General features: G+C 47.0%; 1 protein-coding gene across 2 annotated transcripts; it reads left to right on the forward strand.

The window, feature by feature from the left end:
* The first annotated feature begins 1084 nt into the window (after positions 1–1084).
* On the forward strand, positions 1085–26197 carry LOC100490216 (solute carrier family 23 member 2-like). Of its 2 annotated transcripts, none has more exons than XM_031898550.1 (12): positions 1085–1154; positions 11332–11496; positions 13855–14012; positions 14128–14287; positions 16697–16878; positions 17199–17322; positions 18201–18357; positions 21976–22229; positions 22360–22524; positions 22903–23011; positions 23218–23313; positions 25462–26197. In XM_031898550.1, exons 1-12 carry the CDS (start codon positions 1104–1106, stop codon positions 25686–25688), a joined length of 1848 nt encoding a protein of 615 aa, XP_031754410.1. In that variant the 5' UTR covers positions 1085–1103; the 3' UTR covers positions 25689–26197. The 2 variants fall into 2 exon arrangements, with proteins under 2 accessions (XP_031754410.1, XP_031754411.1); XM_031898551.1 differs by lacking the exon at positions 1085–1154 and adding an exon at positions 9278–9818.
* The last annotated feature ends 179 nt before the right edge of the window (positions 26198–26376 follow it).

Genomic DNA, 26376 nt, shown 5'->3' on the forward strand with positions numbered 1-26376 from the left:
TCGGCCTTTTGGGGCAGGGTTCAGCCAGATCCATGGTCCTGGCCTAGCATGTGCTAATTAGGATTTGGATTCGGATTCAGGTCGGTACTTGGCAGAATCCATCAGGGGGGGTTTGGCCAAACCCAAAACACTGGGTTCAATGCATCCCTAGTTATAATATTCCAGTAACTAGGTAACATAGGCAGATCAGGGGTCCGGTTTGGTAATGGCACATTGGGGTCCCTAGTATCACTGTGGGACTGGGTGAGCCCAAGATAAACAATTCAGAATTTTTCATTACATGTACACGCGGGTAGGGCATCACCCTATGTAGCAAAAAGCAGTCTCAGGAGCAGCCATACACCAGCAGCAATGTGATTGGTCGGTTTGTATGAATACTAATGACAATCAGGTTGTCACCCCAGGTATATACCTGTATATTAGTATTCATACAAATCCACCAATCACAATGCTGCTGGTGTATGGCTGCTCCTGAGCCTGCTTTTTGCTTGACAGTACAAAGGGCAGGGTCAGACTGGGACACCGGGAAAAATCCCGGTGGGCCCCAGCTCTACTGGAACCCGGCGGCCCAGACCCGACCCTGCCCTTTGTACTGTCAAGCAAAAAGCAGGCTCAGGAGCAGCCATACACCAGCAGCATTGTGATTGGTGGATTTGTATGAATACTAATATATATATTCCATTGGGGTGACAACCTGATCTGTCATTAGTATTCATACAAACCCACCAATCACAATGCTGCTGGCGTATGGCTGCTCCTGTGCAACTTGTACCGTGTCTCACACTTTGCGAGTGTAAAATCCCAGGCAAGGGCCCTATAGCAAACAAAAAGTTGCCCCCTGTATATTCTGGTAGGGTAACTATGCTACATATAAAGTACCCCCATGGCTGGTTCCTGCAGTTAGTGCCAGGGAACTCGGCCAACAGATTTTTCCTGCAAATTATGCTGGGAATGCACTAATGCAGCTCACATGAGGGGCAGCCCTTACTGAGGCTTCACGCTGGGGGCCGGTCCCATTGAATGGGCCGTTATGTAGTAGGACTCCCCCCCCCACTCCCAGTATAGTGCAGGCACGGCCAGGGTGCAAGTCAGCTGCCTCCACCATGTCCACTATCCCTAAAGCCTGCAACGGGCACGATACTGCGGTGTATAAGGTGAGTGCCGGCTATTTCCTATAGTGTAACCAAAGGGTTAACTAATTCTAACTGTTTAAAGGGGAACATGTCCCAAATGTCATTCTGTTCAACTCCCCAATATCCATTCATTCTTCAGTTTGTAGTTATGAGTTATTGTTGCTTGCTTTGTATTATCTTTTGCTATTCAGGCCTCTCACAGCCTCCCATTCCCACCAATGCCTGGTTGCTAGGGTAAATAAAGCCCTAGCAACCAGGGAACTGCTGATATTGTAAACTGGGGAGCTGTTAAACCACAAAAAATATTAGTTCATGACCACTGTGTCAACCAATATTGGTATATCCTTGCCTTATAAGTCCATAAGTCCATTAGCCTCCTTTATTGGTCTCTATTGGTATCTCTCCCCCGTATCAACCAATATTGGTATATCCTTGCCTTATAAGTCCATAAGTCCATTAGCCTCCTTTATTGGTCTCTATTGGTATCTCTCCCCCGTATCAACCAATATTGGTATATCCTTGCCTTATTTATAAGTCCATAAGTCCATTAGCCTCCTTTATTGGTCTCTATTGGTATCTCTCCCCCGTATCAACCAATATTGGTATATCCTTGCCTTATTTATAAGTCCATAAGTCCATTAGCCTCCTTTATTGGTCTCTATTGGTATCTCTCCCCCGTATCAACCAATATTGGTATATCCTTGCCTTATAAGTCCATAAGTCCATTAGCCTCCTTTATTGGTCTCTATTGGTATCTCTCCCCCGTATCAACCAAAATTGGTATATCCTTGCCTTATAAGTCCATAAATCCATTAGCCTCCTTTATTGGTCTCTATTGGTATCTCTCCCCCGTATCAACCAGTATTGGTATATCCTTGCCTTATTTATAAGTCCATAAGTCCATTAGCCTCCTTTATTGGTCTCTATTGGTACCTCTCCCCCGTATCAACCAATATTGGTATATCCTTGCCTTATTTATAAGCCTATAAGTCCGTTAGCCTCCTTTATTGGTCTCTAATGATATCTCTTCCCTGTATCGACCCATATTGGTTTCTTAACCTCCCCCCCTAAAATCAACCCATGTTGCTATCTTTATCTTCTTGACCCATATTGGTTACCCCCCCCCCCTTATATATCAGCCCATATTAATATATTTGCTCCTTTATTGGCCCATATTGCTATTGTAGTATATTTATCTGTGTGTACCACTGGGAGTAAATAGGGGGCGCTGTGCTAAGCCTGCAGTATCTTTATTTTCAGTGCCTGTTCTGCTAAGACTTGTTCTCTCTCTCTCTTGTGCAACAAGTTACGCCCTGGGCTTAGGGATTAGATCTTCCATCTTAAATAAACTTACATAAAGATGTTGATAATGTGCTGCCTGTTTCTGGAGCCTTGATATGATCTGCAGAAGCTCATATTGGTCTCCTTGCCTTATATATCAGCCCATATTAGTATATTTGCCTCCTTTATTGGCCCATATTGGTCTCCTTGCCTTATATATCAGCCCATATTAGTATATTTGCCCCCTTTATTGGCCCATATTGGTCTCCTTGCCTTATATATCAGCCCATATTAGTATATTTGCCCCCTTTATTGGCCCATATTGGTCTCCTTGCCTTATATATCAGCCCATATTAGTATATTTGCCCCCTTTATTGGCCCATATTGGTCTCCTTGCCTTATTTATCAGCCCATATTAGTATATTTGCCTCCTTTATTGGCCCATATTGGTATCAGTGCCTTATATATCAGCCCATATTATTATATTTGCCCCCTTTATTGGCCCATATTGGTATCAGTGCCTTATATATCAGCCCATATTATTATATTTGCCCCCTTTATTGGCCCATATTGGTATCCTTGCCTTATATATCAGCCCATATTAGTATATTTGCCCCCTTTATTGGCCCATATTGGTATCCTTGCCTTATATATCAGCCCATATTAGTATATTTGCCCCCTTTATTGGCCCATATTGGTATCCTTGCCTTATTTATCAGCCCATATTAGTATATTTGCCCCCTTTATTGGCCCATATTGGTATTGTTGCCTTATTTATCAGCCCATATTGGTATATTTGTCTCCTTTATTGGCCCATATTGGTATTGTTGCCTTATTTATCAGCCCATATTAGTATATTTGCCCCCTTTATTGGCCCATATTGGTATTGTTGCCTTATTTATCAGCCCATATTGGTATATTTTTCTCCTTTATTGGCCCATATTGGTATTGTTGCCTTATTTATCAGCCCATATTGGTATATTTGTCTCCTTTATTGGCCCATTTTGGTATTGTTGCCTTATTTATCAGCCCATATTGGTATATTTGCCCCCTTTATTGGCCAATATTGGTATCCTTGCCTTATTTATCAGCCCATATTGGTATATTTGCCCCCTTTATTGGCCCATATTGGTATTGTTGCCTTATTTATCAGCCCATATTAGTATATTTGCCTCCTTTATTGGCCCATATTGGTCTCCTTGCCCCAATTATCAGTCCATATTTACACCTTTTACTTTTACTAAGTATTAAAAGTAGAAGAAAGTACTTGAACCCGTAACTTATGAAGAAATGGCTTTCAGACCAGTAAAGGCCAGTGATGTTCCTGTGGGATTCTGGGTGGGACCCCCATTCGGGAATTTGTAGGAGAATTGGATCAGTCACGCCAAATAATGTTATTATAGTCCTGTTAGAGTTAATGTAATAACTGACTCTAAAAATGGCTCTCGGGAGGCGGAACTGGCCCCCCCACTCGGCTGCCTGTACTTTTCCATGGCCCTGCGTTACGGGGTGTCTGGGATTATGTCGTTAATTACGAGTAATGCTTTGTTATATCCTAATCTAGGGCATTATGGGAACTTAACCCTAAACATGAAAATGGTCAGAGACAGACTGGGGTAACCAGGGCCCACTAGGTGCCAGTCCCAAGGGCCCAACAGCAGCCAGAGCCTCTCTCCCCCCATTCACCGCTGCTCCCCCTCTGCTGCCCTATTTACTTTGCTGTTGGTGGCTTGCAGCCCAGTGACAGGTTCGTGGCCCACCAGGGTTTTTTCTAGGTATCCCAGTGGGCCAGTCCGACCCTGAATATGGCTACAAATGCCTCAGTGTTCAGAGACCTAGCATTTTTGTCTTTTGCCTTATATAACGCTGACCTGTGCATCAGTAAGAGAGGTACCTGGGGGCTGGGCTGTGGTGCTTAGGTGACAAGTGGTGGGGTTGGTGTATGATTGGAGGTAGGTGACAAGCAGTGGGGTTGGTTTATGATGGGAGGTAGGTGACAGGTGGTGGGGTTGGTGTATGATTGGAGGTAGGTGACAGGTGGTGGGGTTGGTGTATGATGGGAGGTAGGTGACAGGTGGTGGGGTTGGTGTATGATGGGAGGTAGGTGACAAGTGGTGGGGTTGGTGTATGATGGGAGGTAGGTGACAGGTGGTGGGGTTGGTGTATGATGGGAGGTAGGTGACAGGTGGTGGGGTTGGTGTATGATGGGAGGTAGGTGACAGGTGGTGGGGTTGGTGTATGATGGGAGGTAGGTGACAGGTGGTGGGGTTGGTGTATGATGGGAGGTAGGTGACAGGTGGTGGGGTTGGTGTATGATGGGAGGTAGGTGACAAGCAGTGGGGTTGGTGTATGATGGGAGGTAGGTGACAGGTGGTGGGGTTGGTGTATGATGGGAGGTAGGTGACAGGTGGTGGGGTTGGTGTATGATGGGAGGTAGGTGACAGGTGGTGGGGTTGGTGTATGATGGGAGGTAGGTGACAAGTGGTGGGGTTGGTGTATGATGGGAGGTAGGTGACAGGTGGTGGGGTTGGTGTATGATGGGAGGTAGGTGACAGGTGGTGGGGTTGGTGTATGATGGGAGGTAGGTGACAAGCAGTGGGGTTGGTGTATGATGGGAGGTAGGTGACAGGTGGTGGGGTTGGTGTATGATGGGAGGTAGGTGACAGGTGGTGGGGTTGGTGTATGATGGGAAGTAGGTGACAAGCGGTGGGGTTGGTGTATGATGGGAGGTAGGTGACAAGGAAACCCCTTGAGTGTCTTTACTTTTGGTCCCACCGCATTCCAAATGCACTGGAATTCTACAAGGAACGTTGCATTTTGGTTCCAGACCCACTAGGAGGCGCTTGTGCAGGGGAATGGGGGGAAGTACAGCCCATAAGCTGAATATCAGCACAGCAATGAGTCTGCTTTGGCCTCACAATGGGATACAATGGTTCCCTTTTTAGTTTCTAACCCCCCCAGGGGAAAAACATTTTTACAGGAGGCCCCAACAAATGCAAACAAATATTAAAATGCGCAAATTATGGCGCATAATAGGCTGCAGCCAACCACGTGGGGAATATATAGACTCAATGGTTTCATTGATACATAAAGCTCTTGTGAATGGAAACCCCTATGGCACGAACAGAGGGAAATATGTGCTCCGGCGTCAGCATTCTCTCATCATTAGGCTTTGTTAGTTCTATGTTACAGAATCATGGTATAGTCACACATCCCCTCAGTGACTGCTAATATCCTTATCATTTACAGTAGGGGGTACATTATCCCTTATAATACATGAGTGATACTCAGAGTTCCCTGTATAACTCAGCCTGCAGCCTTGTGCCTTTATATGGGGGGCACAGAACCCCTCAGTGACTGCTAATATCCTTATCATTTACAGTAGGGGGTACATTATCCCTTATAATACATGAGTGATACTCAGAGTTCCCTGTATAACTCGGCCTGCAGCCTTGTGCCTTTATATGGGCACAGAACCCCTCAGTGACTGCTAATATCCTTATCATTTACAGTAGGGGGTACATTGGCCCTTATAATACATGAGTGATACTCAGAGTTCCCTGTATAACTCAGCCTGCAGCCTTGTGCCTTTATATGGGGGGCACAGAACCCCTCAGTGACTGCTAATATCCTTATCATTTACAGTAGGGGGTACATTATCCCTTATAATACATGAGTGATACTCAGAGTTCCCTGTATAACTCAGCCTGCAGCCTTGTGCCTTTATATGGGCACAGAACCCCTCAGTGACTGCTAATATCCTTATCATTTACAGTAGGGGGTACATTATCCCTTATAATACATGAGTGATACTCAGAGTTCCCTGTATAACTCAGCCTGCAGCCTTGTGCCTTTATATGGGCACAGAACCCCTCAGTGACTGCTAATATCCTTATCATTTACAGTAGGGGGTACATTATCCCTTATAATACATGAGTGATACTCAGAGTTCCCTGTATAACTCAGCCTGCAGCCTTGTGCCTTTATATGGGGGGCACAGAACCCCTCAGTGACTGCTAATATCCTTATCATTTACAGTAGGGGGTACATTATCCCCTATAATACATGAGTGATACTCAGAGTTCCCTGTAGGTTAGAATTAGCATTGTTTGGTTTCTGTATATGAAACTGCACAAAAGGATCATCCCCTGAACACAGTCCTGTATAAACCACCCACACATTCCTGACAACTATTCATGTTCACGGAAGGCAAATTATTTATCTGGAATGTTGCTACAGTGTGTATTGCTGACCAATGGCTGGGGATTTTTCTTTTCAAATCCATAAAGATATGTCAGGCAAGATAAACACTATGGCACCTCCCTCCCATATGTATAAATACAAATATACAGAGAAGGAATGTTCTGGGCACACAATAAGCTGTACCCCCATACTGTACTGTCTAAGGGAAACACTATGGCACCCCCTACCCATATGTATAAATACACATATACAGAGAAGGAATGTTCTGGGCACACAATAAGCTGTACCCCCATACTGTACTGTCTAAGGGAAACACTATGGCACCTCCCTCCCATATGTATAAATACAAATATACAGAGAAGGAATGTTCTGGGCACACAATAAGCTGTACCCCCATACTGTACTGTCTTAGGGAAACACTATGGCACCCCCTACCCATATGTATAAATACAAATATACAGAAAAGGAATGTTCTGGGCACACAATAAGCTGTACCCCCATACTGTACTGTCTAAGGGAAACACTATGGCACCTCCTACCCATATGTATAAATACAAATATAAAGAAAAGGAATGTTCTGGGCACACAATAAGCTGTACCCCCATACTGTACTGTCTAAGGGAAACACTATGGCACCCCCTACCCATATGTATAAATACAAATATACAGAGAAGGAATGTTCTGGGCACACAATAAGCTGTACCCCCATACTGTACTGTCTAAGGGAAACACTATGGCACCCCCTACCCATATGTATAAATACAAATATACAGAGAAGGAATGTTCTGGGCACACAATAAGCTGTACCCCCATACTGTACTGTCTAAGGGAAACACTATGGCACCTCCTACCCATATGTATAAATACAAATATACAGAGAAGGGATGTTCTGGGCACACAATAAGCTGTACCCCCATACTTTACTGTCTAAGGGAAACACTATGGCACCCCCTACCCATATGTATAAATACAAATATACAGAGAAGGAATGTTCTGGGCACACAATAAGCTGTACCCCCATACTGTACTGTCTAAGGGAAACACTATGGCACCCCCTACCCATATGTATAAATACAAATATACAGAGAAGGAATGTTCTGGGCACACAATAAGCTGTACCCCCATACTGTACTGTCTAAGGGAAACACTATGGCACCCCCTACCCATATGTATAAATACAAATATACAGAGAGGGAATGTTCTGGGCACACAATAAGCTGTACCCCCATACTGTACTGTCTAAGGGAAACACTATGGCACCCCCTACCCATATGTATAAATACAAATATACAGAGAAGGAATGTTCTGGGCACACAATAAGCTGTACCCCCATACTGTACTGTCTAAGGGAAACACTATGGCACCCCCTACCCATATGTATAAATACAAATATACAGAGAAGGAATGTTCTGGGCACACAATAAGCTGTACCCCCATACTGTACTGTCTAAGGGAAACACTATGGCACCCCCTACCCATATGTATAAATACAAATATACAGAGAAGGAATGTTCTGGGCACACAATAAGCTGTACCCCCATACTGTACTGTCTAAGGGAAACACTATGGCACCTCCTACCCATATGTATAAATACAAATATACAGAGAAGGGATGTTCTGGGCACACAATAAGCTGTACCCCCATACTTTACTGTCTAAGGGAAACACTATGGCACCCCCTACCCATATGTATAAATACAAATATACAGAGAAGGAATGTTCTGGGCACACAATAAGCTGTACCCCCATACTGTACTGTCTAAGGGAAACACTATGGCACCCCCTACCCATATGTATAAATACAAATATACAGAGAAGGAATGTTCTGGGCACACAATAAGCTGTACCCCCATACTGTACTGTCTAAGGGAAACACTATGGCACCCCCTACCCATATGTATAAATACAAATATACAGAGATGAATGGGGGTGCCCTGATAAGAAATCCAGCACTGGGTAGGGCCCAACAGGTTCAGGGCCAACTGGGTTTTTTTTCCTGGTAGGCTGATGGGCTAGTCCTACCCTGACACCTCCAGTGTCTTAATGGGGTGTCGAACCCTGCTGCACTGTGCGGCTCAACCAAACTTTATTTAGTTGTTACTGGACTACAAATCCCAGAATAATGTAACATATAATGAAGGGTGAGGCATGCTGGGAGCTGTAGTCCAGCAACATCAGGGTTGGATTCTTAAAGCAATATTGCACAATAAAACTTACTTTCCCCCATTAAAATGCAAGAAATCCCCCAATGAGAATCCCAGATGTGAGTAAATCCGGCTCCCTGTTCTCTGTTCCTGCAATTGGAGTTGGGAGCAATAAGCACAGTTTCCCAGCACTGAACAAGTCTGTCCCTTTATCCCCATGTCTGATTCCTGTGCCATATAATGACGGGAAAAATGCCATCATTATCTCTATATGTAAGGTACCAGCAAGATGGCCGACACAGTGCTGGGAATCAGCATTCTCATTGGTCACTTCTCTTGCATTTATAATGAGATATTTAGTCAGTAGAATTCTCATTGGTGAATTTTCTTGCATCTATAATTACCCCCCCCCCCCACACCAGGTGCACTTGGGAAGACAATTGGCCCAAGTTGTTCGAGAAAGTCAAACCTCTTTGTTGCTTTTGGAAAGGTTCCCGCTAAACTCTCCCCATTGTTAGTGGCAAAGTCATTATCTGAACAAACATTCCGGGAATGCGGATGAATAAGGTGCCAAGCACCCTGCTCTGTCTCTGCCCAGGCAGTCGCCCAGGTATAAAGGAATCGGGGCAAACTATTCCTGCGGGGACATTGTATTCCCAGCGAGATTTCCCTAATCCCATCGGGGAGTCCCTGGGAGTTGCACACCTGCCCCAGGGATTGGTCCATCCCTCCCCATGTTACTCATTCACCTGACTCGGCTCAGACTTGGGACAGAAAGCCAAGGAGCCGGAGATTTGCCCCGACCAGTAGGAGGGAACTGCAGGGTCCCGGGGTAGCTGAATCTATTGCCCCAGAAGGCTGTGCAAGGATTGAGGACTGTACCACCACCTGGGGAGGGGGGTGTAACTGAGAAACTGTAGGAAGCTCCTAAATCGGATATAAATTGTATGTTCTGTGAATAATTGGCCAATCAATTGCCCAGCAACTTCATATACCTGACAATCAATTAGCCCAGATGGACAAGCCAGTGAGCGGCCAGGACAATCCTACATTTGAGGTAAGATATTGGGGGGGTCTTTACTCTGACTTGGCCGCCTCAATGGGACTTTGCATTAGGAACGGCTAATAGGAAACTTGGTTGCACTGTGTGTGGCTGCTTGGATATCGCTGCAGTCTGCAGAGTGTTAATTAGGGGAGGTTTTGGCTGTGGGAAATCTAATTTAAGCAGGTCTGATGGAAATGTAATCAACCAGCTGTTTCGGGCATTACCGGGGATGATGGGAATAGTAGTGCTGTTGGAGAAAGCTGTAAAGGATGAACCTCAGTGCTACATGTCCAGTCTGCAGCCCCCTAGGCTCTTGTTTAACTACATCTCTCAGCATCTCCTGACAGTCTCAGCTCAGTTGCAGTTTAACTATAGCTGTAGGTTTGTTGATATATTTACTAATAATGCGTCCTGGGAGCCCATCATAAATGCCCTACCTAACTGCCCTACCCTACCACCTACCTGATTGCCCTACCCTACCACCAACCCTAACTGCCCTACCCTACCACCTACCTGATTGCCCTGCCCTACCCTACTACCAACCCTACCCGACTGCCCTACCCTGCCACCAACCCTGCCTGACTGCCCTACCCTACCACCAACCCTGCCCGACTGCCCTACCCTACCGACTGCCCTACCCTGCCCGACTGCCCTACCCTGCCACCAACCCTACCCGACTGCCCAACCCTACCTACTGCCCTACCCTGCCACCAACCCTACCCGACTGCCCTACCCTACCACCAACCCTGCCTGACTGCCCAACCCTGCCACCAACCCTACCCGACTACCCTACCACCAACCCTGCCTGACTGCCCTACCCTGCCACCAACCCTACCCGACTGCCCTACCCTGCCACCAACCCTACCCGACTGCCCTACCCTACCATCAACCCTACCCGACTGCCCTACCCTGCCACCAACCCTACCCGACTGCCCTACCCTACCATCAACCCTACCCGACTGCCCTACCCTACCATCAACCCTGCCCGACTGCCCTACCCTGCCACCAACCCTACCCGACTGCCCTACCCGACTGCCCAACCCTACCCGACTGCCCTACCCTGCCACCAACCCTACCCGACTGCCCTACCCTACCATCAACCCTACCCGACTGCCCTACCCGACTGCCCAACCCTACCCGACTGCCCTACCCTGCCACCAACCCTACCCGACTGCCCTACCCTACCATCAACCCTACCCGACTGCCCTACCCGACTGCCCAACCCTACCCGACTGCCCTACCCTGCCACCAACCCTACCCGACTGCCCTACCCTACCATCAACCCTACCCGACTGCTCTACCCTACCATCAACCCTACCCGACTGCCCTACCCTGCCACCAACCCTACCCGACTGCCCTACCCTGCCACCAACCCTGCCCGACTGCCCTACCCTATAAATCAATCCCCCCCATTCCCTCTATACCCTGGAGCCCCCCAGCTCTGGCCAGCCCTGCAGTCCCTCCCACAGTGCCCAATACATGCGCTACATTTATATAAAATCTGTCTTTCCTTATATTTCGCCAGATAGAAGATGTCAATCACTATCATATTATGTCCTCGTATGATGCCAAAATCCCAGAAAAGGAGACACAGAAAAAAGAGGGAAAAATTCTCAGTGACCGAAATAAACTGGCATACTCCGTCACCGACGTGCCCCCCTGGTACCTCTGCATCTTCCTGGGCATTCAGGTAAAATGGTTTTGGGTTTTTTTGCTCAAACATTACGGCAAATATTTTGTTTTAATGTTATAACTGTGGAATAAACAGTACATTACCCTCCCCTGGGGGATCCCTATGTGCCATAGTTTTATGGTATCTCTCTGTACAGGCTATGGGCAAACTTAGGGGGCTGTTCCTGCTGAATTGTGCTTAGTACAGGGGAATCCCTATGTGCCATAGTTTTATGGTATCTCTCTGTACAGGCTATGAGCAAACTTAGGGGGCTGTTCCTGCTGAATTGTGCTTAGTACAGGGGAATCCCTATGTGCCATAGTTTTATGGTATCTCTCTGTACAGGCTATGGGCAAACTTAGGGGGCTGTTCCTGCTGAATTGTGCTTAGTACAGGGGAATCCCTATGTGCCATAGTTTTATGGTATCTCTCTGTACAGGCTATGAGCAAACTTAGGGGGCTGTTCCTGCTGAATTGTGCTTAGTACAGGGAATCCCTATGTGCCATAGTTTTATGGTATCTCTCTGTACAGGCTATGAGCAAACTTAGGGGGCTGTTCCTGCTGAATTGGGCTTAGTACAGGGGAATCCCTATGTGCCATAGTGTTATGGTATCTCTCTGTACAGGCTATGAGCAAACTTATGGGGCTGTTCCTGCTGAATTGTGCTTAGTACAGGGGAATCCCTATGTGCCATAGTGTTATGGTATCAAAATGTTCATTTGGGTTTGTTGTGGTTTCAAACAAAAAAACAGAGCATATATTTTGGGGCAAATATGGAATCTCAGCCATAAAGCAGGGCAGGACTGCTGCTCACAATGGGATTCCTTGTACAAGCACATTTGGAATGTGTTTCCCAATCTTTATAAAGTAAAACACATTAATAGAGTGTTGATCATTCATCCAGAATTGCAAAATATTTATCTAGCAAATTATTATCCTTTTATCAAACACTTCACCTGTGAATGGTGAAACAATGTCATTATTATCTGCAGCTCATGAATCAGGGTCCAACTATTTGTCTGTGTGAACTTTACCCTGTTCTTATTGCTGTTCCTATTGGTGGGAGCTGAGCTCTTAAAGGGGATACAAACCTAAAAATTCCCAATATCCATTCATCCCTCATTCTCACTGGGTTTATAGTTATGTGTAACTGTCACTGTGTCTGTCCCTTTCCCTTCCCTGCACTGCTGGTTCTGACTCCTGATACAACTCCCCAATACCCATTCATTCCTCATTCTCACTGGGTTTATAGTTATGTGTAACTGTCACTGTGTCTGTCCCTTTCCCTTCCCTGCACTGCTGGTTCTGACTCCTGATACAACTCCCCAATACCCATTCATTCCTCATTCTCACTGGGTTTATAGTTATGTGTAACTGTCACTGTGTCTGTCCCTTTCCCTTCCCTGCACTGCTGGTTCTGACTCCTGATACAACTCCCCAATACCCATTCATTCCTCATTCTCACTGGGTTTATAGTTATGTGTAACTGTCACTGTGTCTGTCCCTTTCCCTTCTCTGCACTGCTGGTTCTGACTCCTGATACAACTCCCCAATATCCATTCATTCCTCATTCTCACTGGGTTTATAGTTATGTGTAACTGTCACTGTGTCTGTCCCTTTCCCTTCTCTGCACTGCTGGTTCTGACTCCTGATACAACTCCCCAATATCCATTCATCCCTCATTCTCACTGGGTTTATAGTTATGTGTAACTGTCACTGTGTCTGTCCCTTTCCCTTCCCTGCACTGCTGGTTCTGACTCCTGATACAACTCCCCAATACCCATTCATTCCTCATTCTCACTGGGTTTATAGTTATGTGTAACTGTCACTGTGTCTGTCCCTTTCCCTTCCCTGCACTGCTGGTTCTGACTCCTGATACAACTCCCCAATACCCATTCATTCCTCATTCTCACTGGGTTTATAGTTATGTGTAACTGTCACTGTGTCTGTCCCTTTCCCTTCCCTGCACTGCTGGTTCTGACTCCTGATACAACTCCCCAATATCCATTCATCCCTCATTCTCACTGGGTTTATAGTTATGTGTAACTGTCACTGTGTCTGTCCCTTTCCCTTCTCTGCACTGCTGGTTCTGACTCCTGATACAACTCCCCAATATCCATTCATTCCTCATTCTCACTGGGTTTATAGTTATGTGTAACTGTCACTGTGTCTGTCCCTTTCCCTTCCCTGCACTGCTGGTTCTGACTCCTGATACAACTCCCCAATACCCATTCATTCCCCATTCTCACTGGGTTTATAGTTATGTGTAACTGTCACTGTGTCTGTCCCTTTCCCTTCCCTGCACTGCTGGTTCTGACTCCTGATACAACTCCCCAATATCCATTCATTCCTCTCCTCCTAAATCTGCCCCGCAGCACTACCTGACTGCCCTGGGGGGTATTGTCGCCATCCCGCTCATCCTGTCCAAAGAACTGTGCCTGACCCACGATCCCCTGACCCAGAGCCTTCTCATCAGCACCATCTTCTTCGTGTCGGGGATGTGCACCCTCCTACAGGTCCTCTTTGGGGTCAGGTAACTGAGCTGTTTTTGCAATGAGAGGCTACTCTCTGTTAGTTTAAGGGTAACAACACCCAAAAAAATGACTAAATATGCATATAGTCTAACCAATCCTTTCTGTGCCCTATAGGCTGCCAATCCTGCAAGGCGGCACGTTTGCCTTCCTGACCCCCACGCTGGCCATGCTATCTCTACCCAAGTGGAAATGCCCAGAATGGACCCAAAACGTCAGCTTGGTGAACGCCTCGTCCCCCGAGTTTGTGGAGGTCTGGCAGTCCCGTATACGGGAGGTAATGCGACTGCAAATCCCAGAATCCTTAGCTAGTGGGTTTAGACAGAGGTACAGAGGTAGAACCAACATCATTGGGCCAACCTGCAGCCAATAGGAGAATTCACAGGGCCCAGGGTCTGACTGGGGTGTGTAGGGCCACCGGAGCTGCTGCCTCAGGGGCCCTCCATGACCCCCACATTGCCCAGGGGCCCCCACTGCCCAATCAACCCCCAAGCGAGCATACATTATACTTTGGTGCAATTGGGAATGAGAGATAAGTGGGGGGGGTACCGGCAGGTATTGGGTCTGGGTCGGTTGTGCTCACTTTTTTTTTCCAGTGCCCCCCCAGCCCAGTCTGATCCTGACCGGGCCAGACTCTACTGTAGCCAATCAGAGCATTTACGGGCCAGACTATATTGCAGCCAATCGGAGCATACACAGGGCAAGACTAAACTGTAGCCTATCAGAGCAGTCACAGGGCCAAAGTATACTCTACCCAATGGGAACATTCACAGGTCCAGACTATATTGCAGCCAATCGGAGGATACACAGGGCCAGACTATACTGTAGCCAATCCAAGCATTTACAGGGCAGACTATATTGCAGCCAATCGGAGCATACACAGGGCCAGATTAAACATTAGCCAATCAGAAAAGCTCACCTTGAATTCAAATTAAAGGAAAACTTCACCCAAAAACTGCCCTCCTTAGTGAGTCAGCAATCTGACTTGGCTGTAAATGTAGATTTATTCCCACCGGCCAGAGAAAGCTTCTGGGCTCATTAACTAGGCTTCTGGGCTCATTTACTGGGCTTCTGGGCTCATTTACTGGGCTCCTGGGCACATTTATTGGGCTTCTGGGGACATTTATTGGCCTCCTGGGCGCATTTATTGGGCTTCTGGGGACATTTATTGGCCTCCTGGGCGCATTTATTGGGCTTCTGGGGACATTTATTGGGCTTCTGGGGACATTTATTGGCCTCCTGGGCGCATTTATTGGGCTTCTGGGGACATTTATTGTCCTCCTGGGCGCATTTATTGGGCTTCTGGGGACATTTATTGGGCTTCTGGGGACATTTATTGGCCTCCTGGGCTCATTTATTGGGCTTCTGGGGACATTTATTGGGCTTCTGGGGACATTTATTGGCCTCCTGGGCGCATTTATTGGGCTCCTGGGCACATTTATTGGCCTCCTGGGCGCATTTATTGGGCTTCTGGGGACATTTATTGGGCTTCTGGGGACATTTATTGGCCTCCTGGGCGCATTTATTGGGCTTCTGGGGACATTTATTGTCCACCTGGGCGCATTTATTGGGCTTCTGGGGACATTTATTGGGCTTCTGGGGACATTTATTGGCCTCCTGGGCGCATTTATTGGGCTTCTGGGGACATTTATTGGGCTTCTGGGGACATTTATTGGCCTCCTGGGCGCATTTATTGGGCTCCTGGGCACATTTATTGGCCTCCTGGGCGCATTTATTGGGCTTCTGGGGACATTTACTGGCCTCCTGGGCGCATTTATTGGCCTCCTGGGCGCATTTATTGGGCTCCTGGGATCATTTATTGGCCTGCTGGGATCATTTATTGAGCTTCTGGACACATTTATTGGCCTTCTGGGCTCATTTACTGGGCTCCTGGGCGCATTTATTGGGCTTCTTGGGACATTTATTCGGCTTCTGGGGACATTTATTGGCCTCCTGGGCGCATTTATTGGGCTCCTGGGCACATTTATTGGCCTCCTGGGCGCATTTATTGGGCTCCTGGGCACATTTATTGGCCTCCTGGGCGCATTTATTGGGCTTCTGGGGACATTTACTGGCCTCCTGGGCGCATTTATTGGGCTCCTGGGATCATTTATTGGCCTGCTGGGATCATTTATTGAGCTTCTGGACACATTTATTGGCCTTCTGGGCTCATTTACTGGGCTCCTGGGCGCATTTATTGGGCTTCTTGGGACATTTATTCGGCTTCTGGGGTGGGAGAACGTTGGGGGAGATTCAAAGTGTTTTATTGGTAAAAGTGTGAGAGAGAATGCATCAGCTGTGCCAACCAGCATGGCAGCTCCCACTCATAGATATAATATTAGTGCTAATATACAGTAACAGAAAGCCCCCGTGTGTATAAGTACAAGAGATGAATGAGACAGTGGGTGCTTTTGCCCTTGCACCCCCCCCCCCCCGAGGGTTGTAATTTACCCCTAATAACTTGTACTTGATTCTTTCTATGCTGCATCTATGTTGGGCGCCCAACAATCCCATTAGCTATATTGAATGTGGATGCAGTTGTTTTGTATGTGATCAGGGTTGGACTGGGGGGTGCAGGCCCCACCGTGGCTTCCGCCCGAAGGGCCACGCACCCCCCAAGGTGCCCCACTGACTGCCCTGACCCCCACTGGTGACCCCACTTAGTTACTCTTTGTTCTGTCTTCAGGTCCAAGGAGCCATCATGGTTGCTTCCTGTTTCCAGATAATTGTGGGATTCTCGGGTCTGATTGGGTTTCTCATGAAGTTTATCGGACCTTTAACTATTGCCCCCACCATCACTCTCATTGCGTTGCCTCTGTTCGAGTCGGCCGGGCGGGATGCTGGGACGCATTGGGGCATCTCTGCCATGTAAGTACCCCCATTTCTACTCATTTACACCCCACCCACCTGAAACCCAGGCACTCCATTGAGAAATGACCTTCTTAAACTGCCACCATTGGTAGGGAAGGAGGTGGCCACTGATTTTGCTAACTATAACTATTGGGCCACTAGGGAGCGCTGTTTTATTGGAGGTTATGGGTGATGTTCTACATTGCAACAAAGGAAGAATTAAACCAATGATACTTTATTTTTAGTTGGCAGGGCTCCACCCCCCTGGGCAAAGGGTGGGTTTATGACACAAGGGACATTGCATTCACTATTATTATTTTTCTCTTTTTTTTTTTTAGGACAACGTTTTTTATCGTTTTATTCTCCCAGTATATGAGGAATGTCCCGCTGCCTGTCCCGGTGTACTCCAGATCCCAGAGGAAGTTCACATATTCCAGGCTTTACCTCTTTCAGATATTCCCAGTGAGTCTAGCAGGGGCAGGTTGCTATGGTCTAGCAGGGGCAGGTGGCTATGGTCTAGCAGGGGCAGGTGGCTATGGTCTAGCAGGGGCAGGAGGCTATGGTCTAGCGGGGGCAAGTGGGTATGGTCTAGCAGGGGCAGGTGGGTATGGTCTAGCAGGGGCAGGAGGCTATGGTCTAGCGGGGGCAGGTGGGTATGGTCTAGCAGGGGCAGGAGGCTATGGTCTAGCGGGGGCAGGTGGGTATGGTCTAGCGGGGGCAGGAGGCTATGGTCTAGCGGGGGCAGGTGGGTATGGTCTAGCGGGGGCAGGTTGCAATGGTCTAGCGGGGGCAGGTTGCTATGGTCTAGCGGGGGCAGGTTGCTATGGTCTAGCGGGGGCAGGTTGCTATGGTCTAGCGGGGGCAGGTTGCTATGGTCTAGCGGGGGCAGGTGGGTATGGTCTAGCGGGGGCAAGTGGGTATGGTCTAGCAGGGGCAGGTGGGTATGGTCTAGCGGGGGCCGGTTGCTATGGTCTAGCGGGGGCAGGTTGCTATGGTCTAGCAGTGGTCTAGCAGGGGCAGGTTGCTATGGTCTAGCAGGGGCAGGTGGCTATGGTCTAGCAGGGGCAGGTTGCTATGGTCTAGCAGGGGAAGGTGGTTATGGTCTAGCAGGGGCAGGTGGCTATGGTCTAGCAGGGGCAAGGGCTATGGTCTAGCAGGGGCAGGTGGATATGGTCTAGCAGGGGCAGGTTGCTATGGTCTAGCAGGGGCAGGTGGCTATGGTCTAGCAGGGGCAGGTTGCTATGGTCTAGCAGGGGCAGGTGGCTATGGTCTAGCAGGGGCAAGATGTACATCTTAGAAATAAAATAAAGGGGATAAAGAATTAGTTTTCCTTCCAACAGGTTCTCCTTGGGATCTCCATCTCTTGGCTCATCTGCTGCATCTTAACCATCACCGACGTGTTGCCGACGAAACCCGAAAGCTACGGTTATTTCGCCCGGACAGACGTCAAAGCCATGGTTTTGGACGAAGCTCCATGGTTCCGCTTCCCCTACCCAGGTAATGTCAGTAATGTTCGTAAAGGTCCTTCAGGCCACATTCTATCCAACTGGTCAAGCCTTAAAGTCAACTGGACTAATATTAGTCAAGTGGGGTAATGTTAGTAATGTCCATGAAGATCCTTCAGGCCACCTTCTATCCAACTGGTCAAGGCTTAACGTCAACTGGACTAATATTAGTCAGGTGGGGTAATGTTAGTAATGTCCATGAAGATCCTTCAGGCCACATTCTATCCAACTGGTCAAGTCTAAACATCAACTGGACTAATGTTAGCCAACTGGGGTAATGTTAGTAATGTCCATGAAGATCCTTCAGGCCACATTCTATCCCACTGGTCAAGTCTTAACATCAACTGGACTAATGTTAGCCAACTGGGGTAATGTTAGTAATGTCCATGAAGATCCTTCAGGCCACATTCTATCCAACCGGTCAAGTTGTACAGTCAACTGGACTAATGTTAGTTAACTGGGGTAATGTTAGTAATGTCCATGAAGATCCTTCAGGACACCTTTTATCCAACTGGTCAAGTCTTAACGTCAACTGGGGTAATGTTAGTAATGTCCATGAAGATCCTTCAGGCTACCTTTTATCCAACTGGTCAAGTCTTAACGTCAACTGGACTAATGTTAGTCAACTGGGGTAATGTTAGTAATGTCCATGAAGATCCTTCAGGCTACCTTTTATCCAACTGGTCAAGTCTTAACGTCAACTGGACTAATGTTAGTCAACTGGGGTAATGTTAGTAATGTCCATGAAGATCCTTCAGGCCACATTCTATCCCACTGGTCAAGTCTTAACATCAACTGGACTAATGTTAGCCAACTGGGGTAATGTTAGTAATGTCCATGAAGATCCTTCAGGCCACATTCTATCCAACCGGTCAAGTTGTACAGTCAACTGGACTAATGTTAGTTAACTGGACTAATATTAGTAATGTCCGTGAAGATCCTTCAGGCCACCTTCTATCCAACGGGTCAAGTCTTAACGTCAACTGGGGTAATGTTAGTAATGTCCATGAAGATCCTTCAGGCTACCTTTTATCCAACTGGTCAAGTCTTAACGTCAACTGGACTAATGTTAGTCAACTGGGGTAATGTTAGTAATGTCCATGAAGATCCTTCAGGCTACCTTTTATCCAACTGGTCAAGTCTTAACGTCAACTGGACTAATGTTAGTCAACTGGGGTAATGTTAGTAATGTCCATGAAGATCCTTCAGGCCACATTCTATCCAACGGGTCAAGTCTTAACGTCAACTGGACTAATGTTAGTCAACTGGGGTAATGTTAGTAATGTCCATGAAGATCCTTCAGGCTACCTTTTATCCAACTGGTCAAGTCTAAACATCAACTGGACTAATGTTAGCCAACTGGGGTAATGTTAGTAATGTCCATGAAGATCCTTCAGGCCACATTCTATCCCACTGGTCAAGTCTTAACATCAACTGGACTAATGTTAGCCAACTGGGGTAATGTTAGTAATGTCCATGAAGATCCTTCAGGCCACATTCTATCCAACCGGTCAAGTTGTACAGTCAACTGGACTAATGTTAGTTAACTGGGGTAATGTTAGTAATGTCCATGAAGATCCTTCAGGACACCTTTTATCCAACTGGTCAAGTCTTAACGTCAACTGGACTAATATTAGTAATGTCCGTGAAGATCCTTCAGGCCACCTTCTATCCAACGGGTCAAGTCTTAACGTCAACTGGACTAATGTTAGTCAACTGGGGTAATGTTAGTAATGTCCATGAAGATCCTTCAGGCTACCTTTTATCCAACTGGTCAAGTCTTAACGTCAACTGGACTAATGTTAGTCAACTGGGGTAATGTTAGTAATGTCCATGAAGATCCTTCAGGCTACCTTTTATCCAACTGGTCAAGTCTTAACGTCAACTGGACTAATGTTAGTCAACTGGGGTAATGTTAGTAATGTCCATGAAGATCCTTCAGGCCACATTCTATCCCACTGGTCAAGTCTTAACGTCAACTGGACTAATATTAGTAATGTCCGTGAAGATCCTTCAGGCCACCTTCTATCCAACGGGTCAAGTCTTAACGTCAACTGGACTAATGTTAGTCAACTGGGGTAATGTTAGTAATGTCCATGAAGATCCTTCAGGCCACATTCTATCCAACTAGTCAAGGCTTAACGTCAACTGGACTAATGTTAGTCAACTGGGGTAATGTTAGTAATGTCCATGAAGATCCTTCAGGCCACATTCTATCCAGCTGGAAGATAAAATCAGTCATTGGAAGATAAACCAACATGCAAATCCTCTTTCCGTAACCCTGAACTTGAGTTATTTGCTGCGTTAGGGCTTCTTGAATGGCAACGGATTGTTGACGGCTCCTTATCTCCCCAATCACAAGGTTGTGCCGTACTTTGACCGCAGAGTCTCATTTTATTTCCGCAACAAACGAGGGTTGTTTTGCCTTGTGTATGTTTATGTATATATTCTATACTGGATACAGGAATGATGTGCTCAACTGATTAGGACTAGAGATGCTCAGTTGCAGTACCGCTTGTCCCCACCATGGTTGGATTTTCCATAGAGATGCAATAGAACAGCACCAGCTAGAGCTTTTATAGGGGGGTGGGAATATTGGCCAATCCCTGGCATGAAAGGTTCATGTTTTTGTCCCTAATCTCACTATTATCTTTATTGTCCCGGCCGAGAGACTGTCAGTGCCTGCGATTGGCTCACTGATATAAAGGCATCTGGGAAATTGCTCCTCAATAAAAGGCAATTGTGGTTATAATGTTTTATGTAATCACAGCATATTGTTTTATTACTCACAGCTTATGTAACCCTGTCTGTAACCAATGCTACTCCCTACTATACCTGCTATCCCACAGCCCCAGTCCCTTCCCAGAGGCTATTATCCCCCCACTGCTACTATAGGCACCATCTCTCCCTACTATACCTGCTATCCCACAGCCCCAGTCCCTTCCCAGAGGCTATTATCCCCCCACTGCTACTATAGGCACCATCTCTCCCTACTATACCTGCTATCCCACAGCCCCAGTCCCTTCCCAAAGGCTATTATCCCCCCACTGCTACTATAGGCACCATCTCTCCCTACTATACCTGCTATCCCACAGCCCCAGTCCCTTCCCAGAGGCTATTATCCCTCCACTGCTACTATACGCACCATCTCTCCCTACTATACCTGCTATCCCACAGCCCCAGTCCCTTCCCAGAGGCTATTATCCCCCCACTGCTACTATAGGCACCATCTCTCCCTACTATACCTGCTATCCCACAGCCCCAGTCCCTTCCCAGAGGCTATTATCCCCCACTGCTACTATAGGCACCATCTCTCCCTACTATACCTGCTATCCCACAGCCCCAGTCCCTTCCCAGAGGCTATTATCCCACTGCTACTATAGGCACCATCTCTCCCTACTATACCTGCTATCCCACAGCCCCAGTCCCTTCCCAGAGGCTATTATCCCCCCACTGCTACTATAGGCACCATCTCTCCCTACTATACCTGCTATCCCACAGCCCCAGTCCCTTCCCAGAGGCTATTATCCCCCCACTGCTACTATAGGCACCATCTCTCCCTACTATACCTGCTTTCTGATTAACTCTTAATGTTCCCTATTTATTCTAGGCCAGTGGGGTCTTCCGACTATCAGCCTGGCTGGAGTATTTGGAATCCTGGCCGGTGTTATATCCTCCATGGTGGAGTCGGTTGGAGATTATCACGCTTGTGCCCGACTCTCTGGGGCCCCCCCTCCTCCCAAACACGCCATAAATAGAGGCATAGGGATAGAGGGGATTGGCTGCCTGCTAGCCGGCGCCTGGGGGACAGGGAATGGCACCACGTCGTACAGTGAAAATGTTGGTGCTTTGGGAATCACCAGGGTAAGTTGATAGTTTTGGGTCAGTGACCCCCATTTTAAAGCAAATTAAAACACATAGGATATTGTACAGTATAGTAATAGATGATTTAAAGGGTAACTCTCCCTTCATTTTGATTCCTGCTTTTCTCCAGGTGGGAAGCCGCATGGTGATCATAGTGGGGGGGGTCCTGATGCTCCTAATGGGGATGTTTGGGAAAATCGGAGCCGTTTTTGCCACAATTCCAACGCCGGTGATTGGGGGAATGTTCCTAGTGATGTTTGGGGTCATAGCGGCCGTGGGAATTTCCAATTTGCAGGTAAAGAAGCGTGGAGAGTGGGTGGGGTTTGTGTGAATAGGGGGTGGGGCTACATCACTGTGGGGTGGATCCTGTGTCTTAGGGCCATTTTTATTTCATTAGGGCCCCATTATACTTATTATTATTAACATTTATTTATAAAGCGCCAACATATTCCGCAGCGCTGTACAATAGGCAGTAGGGCTAAGGCATGCAAGTCCTACGTTTGACCACATCTAGCAAACAATCAGCTGTTTGTTTTCAAACAGCTGACCTGTTAATGCTGATTGGTTGCTAGACAAGTAGCCATTTGTTACATTACCCCCCTATAATGGCTGTTTACTCACCCTGTCTATCTCAATGCCTCCTTCTTCCCTTTCCGTCCCGTCGGTTCGGCAGTTTGCGGACATGAACTCTTCCAGGAACATCTTCATCGCCGGATTCTCCATATTTTCGGGGCTCACGATCCCCAACTGGGTGAACCAAAATGCTGCGTTACTGGAAACAGGTGAGTTTCATTCAATTTGATCGAATTGTTCCTTTGTGTGATATGGGGAGATGTAAGGCGAGAACTGACCAACAGGTGGCGCTGTGATTCTCTATTTCTTCATATTAAGAGCATTAAAACTACCAATAATTGTAATATCCATAAAAAATGGCTACACAGTCAGTGTCTGGAATGAAAACCGTTACTAATCTGTCGTCTCTCCTCAGGGATCAGGGAGCTGGACCAAATCATCCTGGTGCTTCTAACAACCGGCATGTTTGTGGGGGGATTCTTTGGCTTTTTTCTGGATAACACCATTCCAGGTAAGTGTACAGCATAGAGATTCCCCTGTACTAAGCACAATTCAGCAGGAACAGCCCCCTAAGTTTGCTCATAGCCTGTACAGAGAGATACCATAAAACTATGGCACATAGGGATTCCCCTGTACTAAGCACAATTCAGCAGGAACAGCCCCCTAAGTTTGCTCATAGCCTGTACAGAGAGATACCATAACACTATGGCACATAGGGATTCCCCTGTACTAAGCACAATTCAGCAGGAAAAGCCCCCTAAGTTTGCCCATAGCCTGTACAGAGATACCATAAAACTATGGCACATAGGGATTCCCCTGTACTAAGCACAATTCAGCAGGAACAGCCCCCTAAGTTTGCTCATAGCCTGTACAGAGAGATACCATAAAACTATGGCACATAGGGATTCCCCTGTACTAAGCACAATTCAGCAGGAACAGCCCCCTAAGTTTGCTCATAGCCTGTACAGAGAGATACCATAAAACTATGGCACATAGGGATTCCCCTGTACTAAGCACAATTCAGCAGGAACAGCCCCCTAAGTTTGCTCATAGCCTGTACAGAGAGATACCATAAAACTATGGCACATAGGGATTCCCCTGTACTAAGCACAATTCAGCAGGAACAGCCCCCTAAGTTTGCTCATAGCCTGTACAGAGAGATACCATAAAACTATGGCACATAGGGATTCCCCTGTACTAAGCACAATTCAGCAGGAACAGCCCCCTAAGTTTGCTCATAGCCTGTACAGAGAGATACCATAAAACTATGGCACATAGGGATTCCCCTGTACTAAGCACAATTCAGCAGGAACAGCCCCCTAAGTTTGCTCATAGCCTGTACAGAGAGATACCATAAAACTATGGCACATAGGGATTCCCCTGTACTAAGCACAATTCAGCAGGAACAGCCCCCTAAGTTTGCTCATAGCCTGTACAGAGAGATACCATAAAACTATGGCACATAGGGATTCCCCTGTACTAAGCACAATTCAGCAGGAACAGCCCCCTAAGTTTGCTCATAGCCTGTACAGAGAGATACCATAACACTATGGCACATAGGGATTCCCCTGTACTAAGCACAATTCAGCAGGAAAAGCCCCCTAAGTTTGCCCATAGCCTGTACAGAGATACCATAAAAACTATGGCACATAGGGATTCCCCTGTACTAAGCACAATTCAGCAGGAACAGCCCCCTAAGTTTGCTCATAGCCTGTACAGAGAGATACCATAAAACTATGGCACATAGGGATTCCCCTGTACTAAGCACAATTCAGCAGGAACAGCCCCCTAAGTTTGCTCATAGCCTGTACAGAGAGATACCATAAAACTATGGCAGCATAGGGATTCCCCTGTACTAAGCACAATTCAGCAGAAACAGCCCCTAAGTTTGCTCATAGCCTGTACAGAGAGATACCATAAAACTATGGCACATAGGGATTCCCCTGTACTAAGCACAATTCAGCAGGAACAGCCCCCTAAGTTTGCTCATAGCCTGTACAGAGAGATACCATAAAACTATGGCACATAGGGATTCCCCTGTACTAAGCACAATTCAGCAGGAACAGCCCCCTAAGTTTGCTCATAGCCTGTACAGAGAGATACCATAAAACTATGGCAGCATAGGGATTCCCCTGTACTAAGCACAATTCAGCAGGAACAGCCCCTAAGTTTGCTCATAGCCTGTACAGAGAGATACCATAAAACTATGGCACATAGGGATTCCCCTGTACTAAGCACAATTCAGCAGGAACAGCCCCCTAAGTTTGCTCATAGCCTGTACAGAGAGATACCATAAAACTATGGCACATAGGGATTCCCCTGTACTAAGCACAATTCAGCAGGAACAGCCCCCTAAGTTTGCTCATAGCCTGTACAGAGAGATACCATAAAACTATGGCACATAGGGATTCCCCTGTACTAAGCACAATTCAGCAGGAACAGCCCCCTAAGTTTGCTCATAGCCTGTACAGAGAGAGACCATAAAACTATGGCACATAGGGATTCCCCTGTACTAAGCACAATTCAGCAGGAACAGCCCCCTAAGTTTGCCCATAGCCTGTACAGAGAGATACCATAAAACTATGGCACATAGGAATTCCCCTGTACTAAGCACAATTCAGCAGGAACAGTCCTAAAGTTCTCTCTTTTCCCTTACTAGGCACAAAGGAAGAGCGCGGATTAATCGCATGGAATGAGGCTCACGGTGAGACAGACGACTGCTTAGACATCGGGGAAGTTTACGACCTTCCGTTCGGCATTGGAAGCAAGTTCTGCGCCGGATCCTGGCTCCGTTACGTTCCGTTCTGCCCCAAACCCAGAAAGCGGAGTTCGACAGTCGCCCCTGAAAATGGAGACCTCACTGACTACACCGAGAGCCGCCACTGACAGTCTGGGACTTGGATGTAAATGTGGTGCTATACTGTAGCCAGGAGGGGGCGATATACTAGTAAACAGATTAACCCCTGCCTGAAAACACCTGGCATAACTAGAAGCCCCTGTGCTCTGGGGCAGCAATGGGACTGGGGCTCCCCCTACTGGTCACTGACGGTTTCTTACCCCAATCTGTTCCCACAATTCCTCAGGCGCAGAACGTGGGACGACAGGGATTCCGACTTGATCCCTCCGCATTGCCGGCTCTATTTTATTCTGTGCTGCAAAAAAAGAAATCCCCAGTGTCTGCCGGGCCCCTTCCGATGTCTTAGGGCCCCAGATACAGTCATGTAGTTATAGCCAGGGGTCTTTGTTATAATATTATAAACAAAAAAGTACTTATTTGCATCAGTGATGGGGGGGGGGGGGAATTGCTTCTTCTGATTTCTTTTTTTATATAAAGTGTTAATATACAGATATATATGATGCACAGCAAATAAACCCATTTAATGAGTTAAATACATTTACATTCAGCTAATTCTTACATAGAAATATCAAGGGGTGACGAATGAAATAATCCCCTTGGGATATGGCTGCCTGGATTCCCCTGTACTAAGCGCAATTCAGCAGGTACAGCCCCCTAAGTTTGCTCATAGCCTGTACAGAGAGATACCATAAAACTATGGCACATAGGGATTCCCCT

This window comes from Xenopus tropicalis, chromosome 3, assembly GCF_000004195.4.
Source record: "Xenopus tropicalis strain Nigerian chromosome 3, UCB_Xtro_10.0, whole genome shotgun sequence".
Lineage (NCBI taxonomy): Eukaryota > Metazoa > Chordata > Amphibia > Anura > Pipidae > Xenopus > Xenopus tropicalis.

Excerpts from the sequence above, each read along its gene's own strand:
- LOC100490216 (XM_031898550.1), top strand. The coding sequence starts at position 1,104 with ATGTCCACTATCCCTAAAGCCTGCAACGGGCACGATACTGCGGTGTAT. Across the intron at positions 22,230-22,359 it reads GTGCTTTGGGAATCACCAGG|GTGGGAAGCCGCATGGTGAT; the intron begins GTAAGTTGATAG and ends GCTTTTCTCCAG. Across the intron at positions 23,314-25,461 it reads TCTGGATAACACCATTCCAG|GCACAAAGGAAGAGCGCGGA; the intron begins GTAAGTGTACAG and ends TTCCCTTACTAG.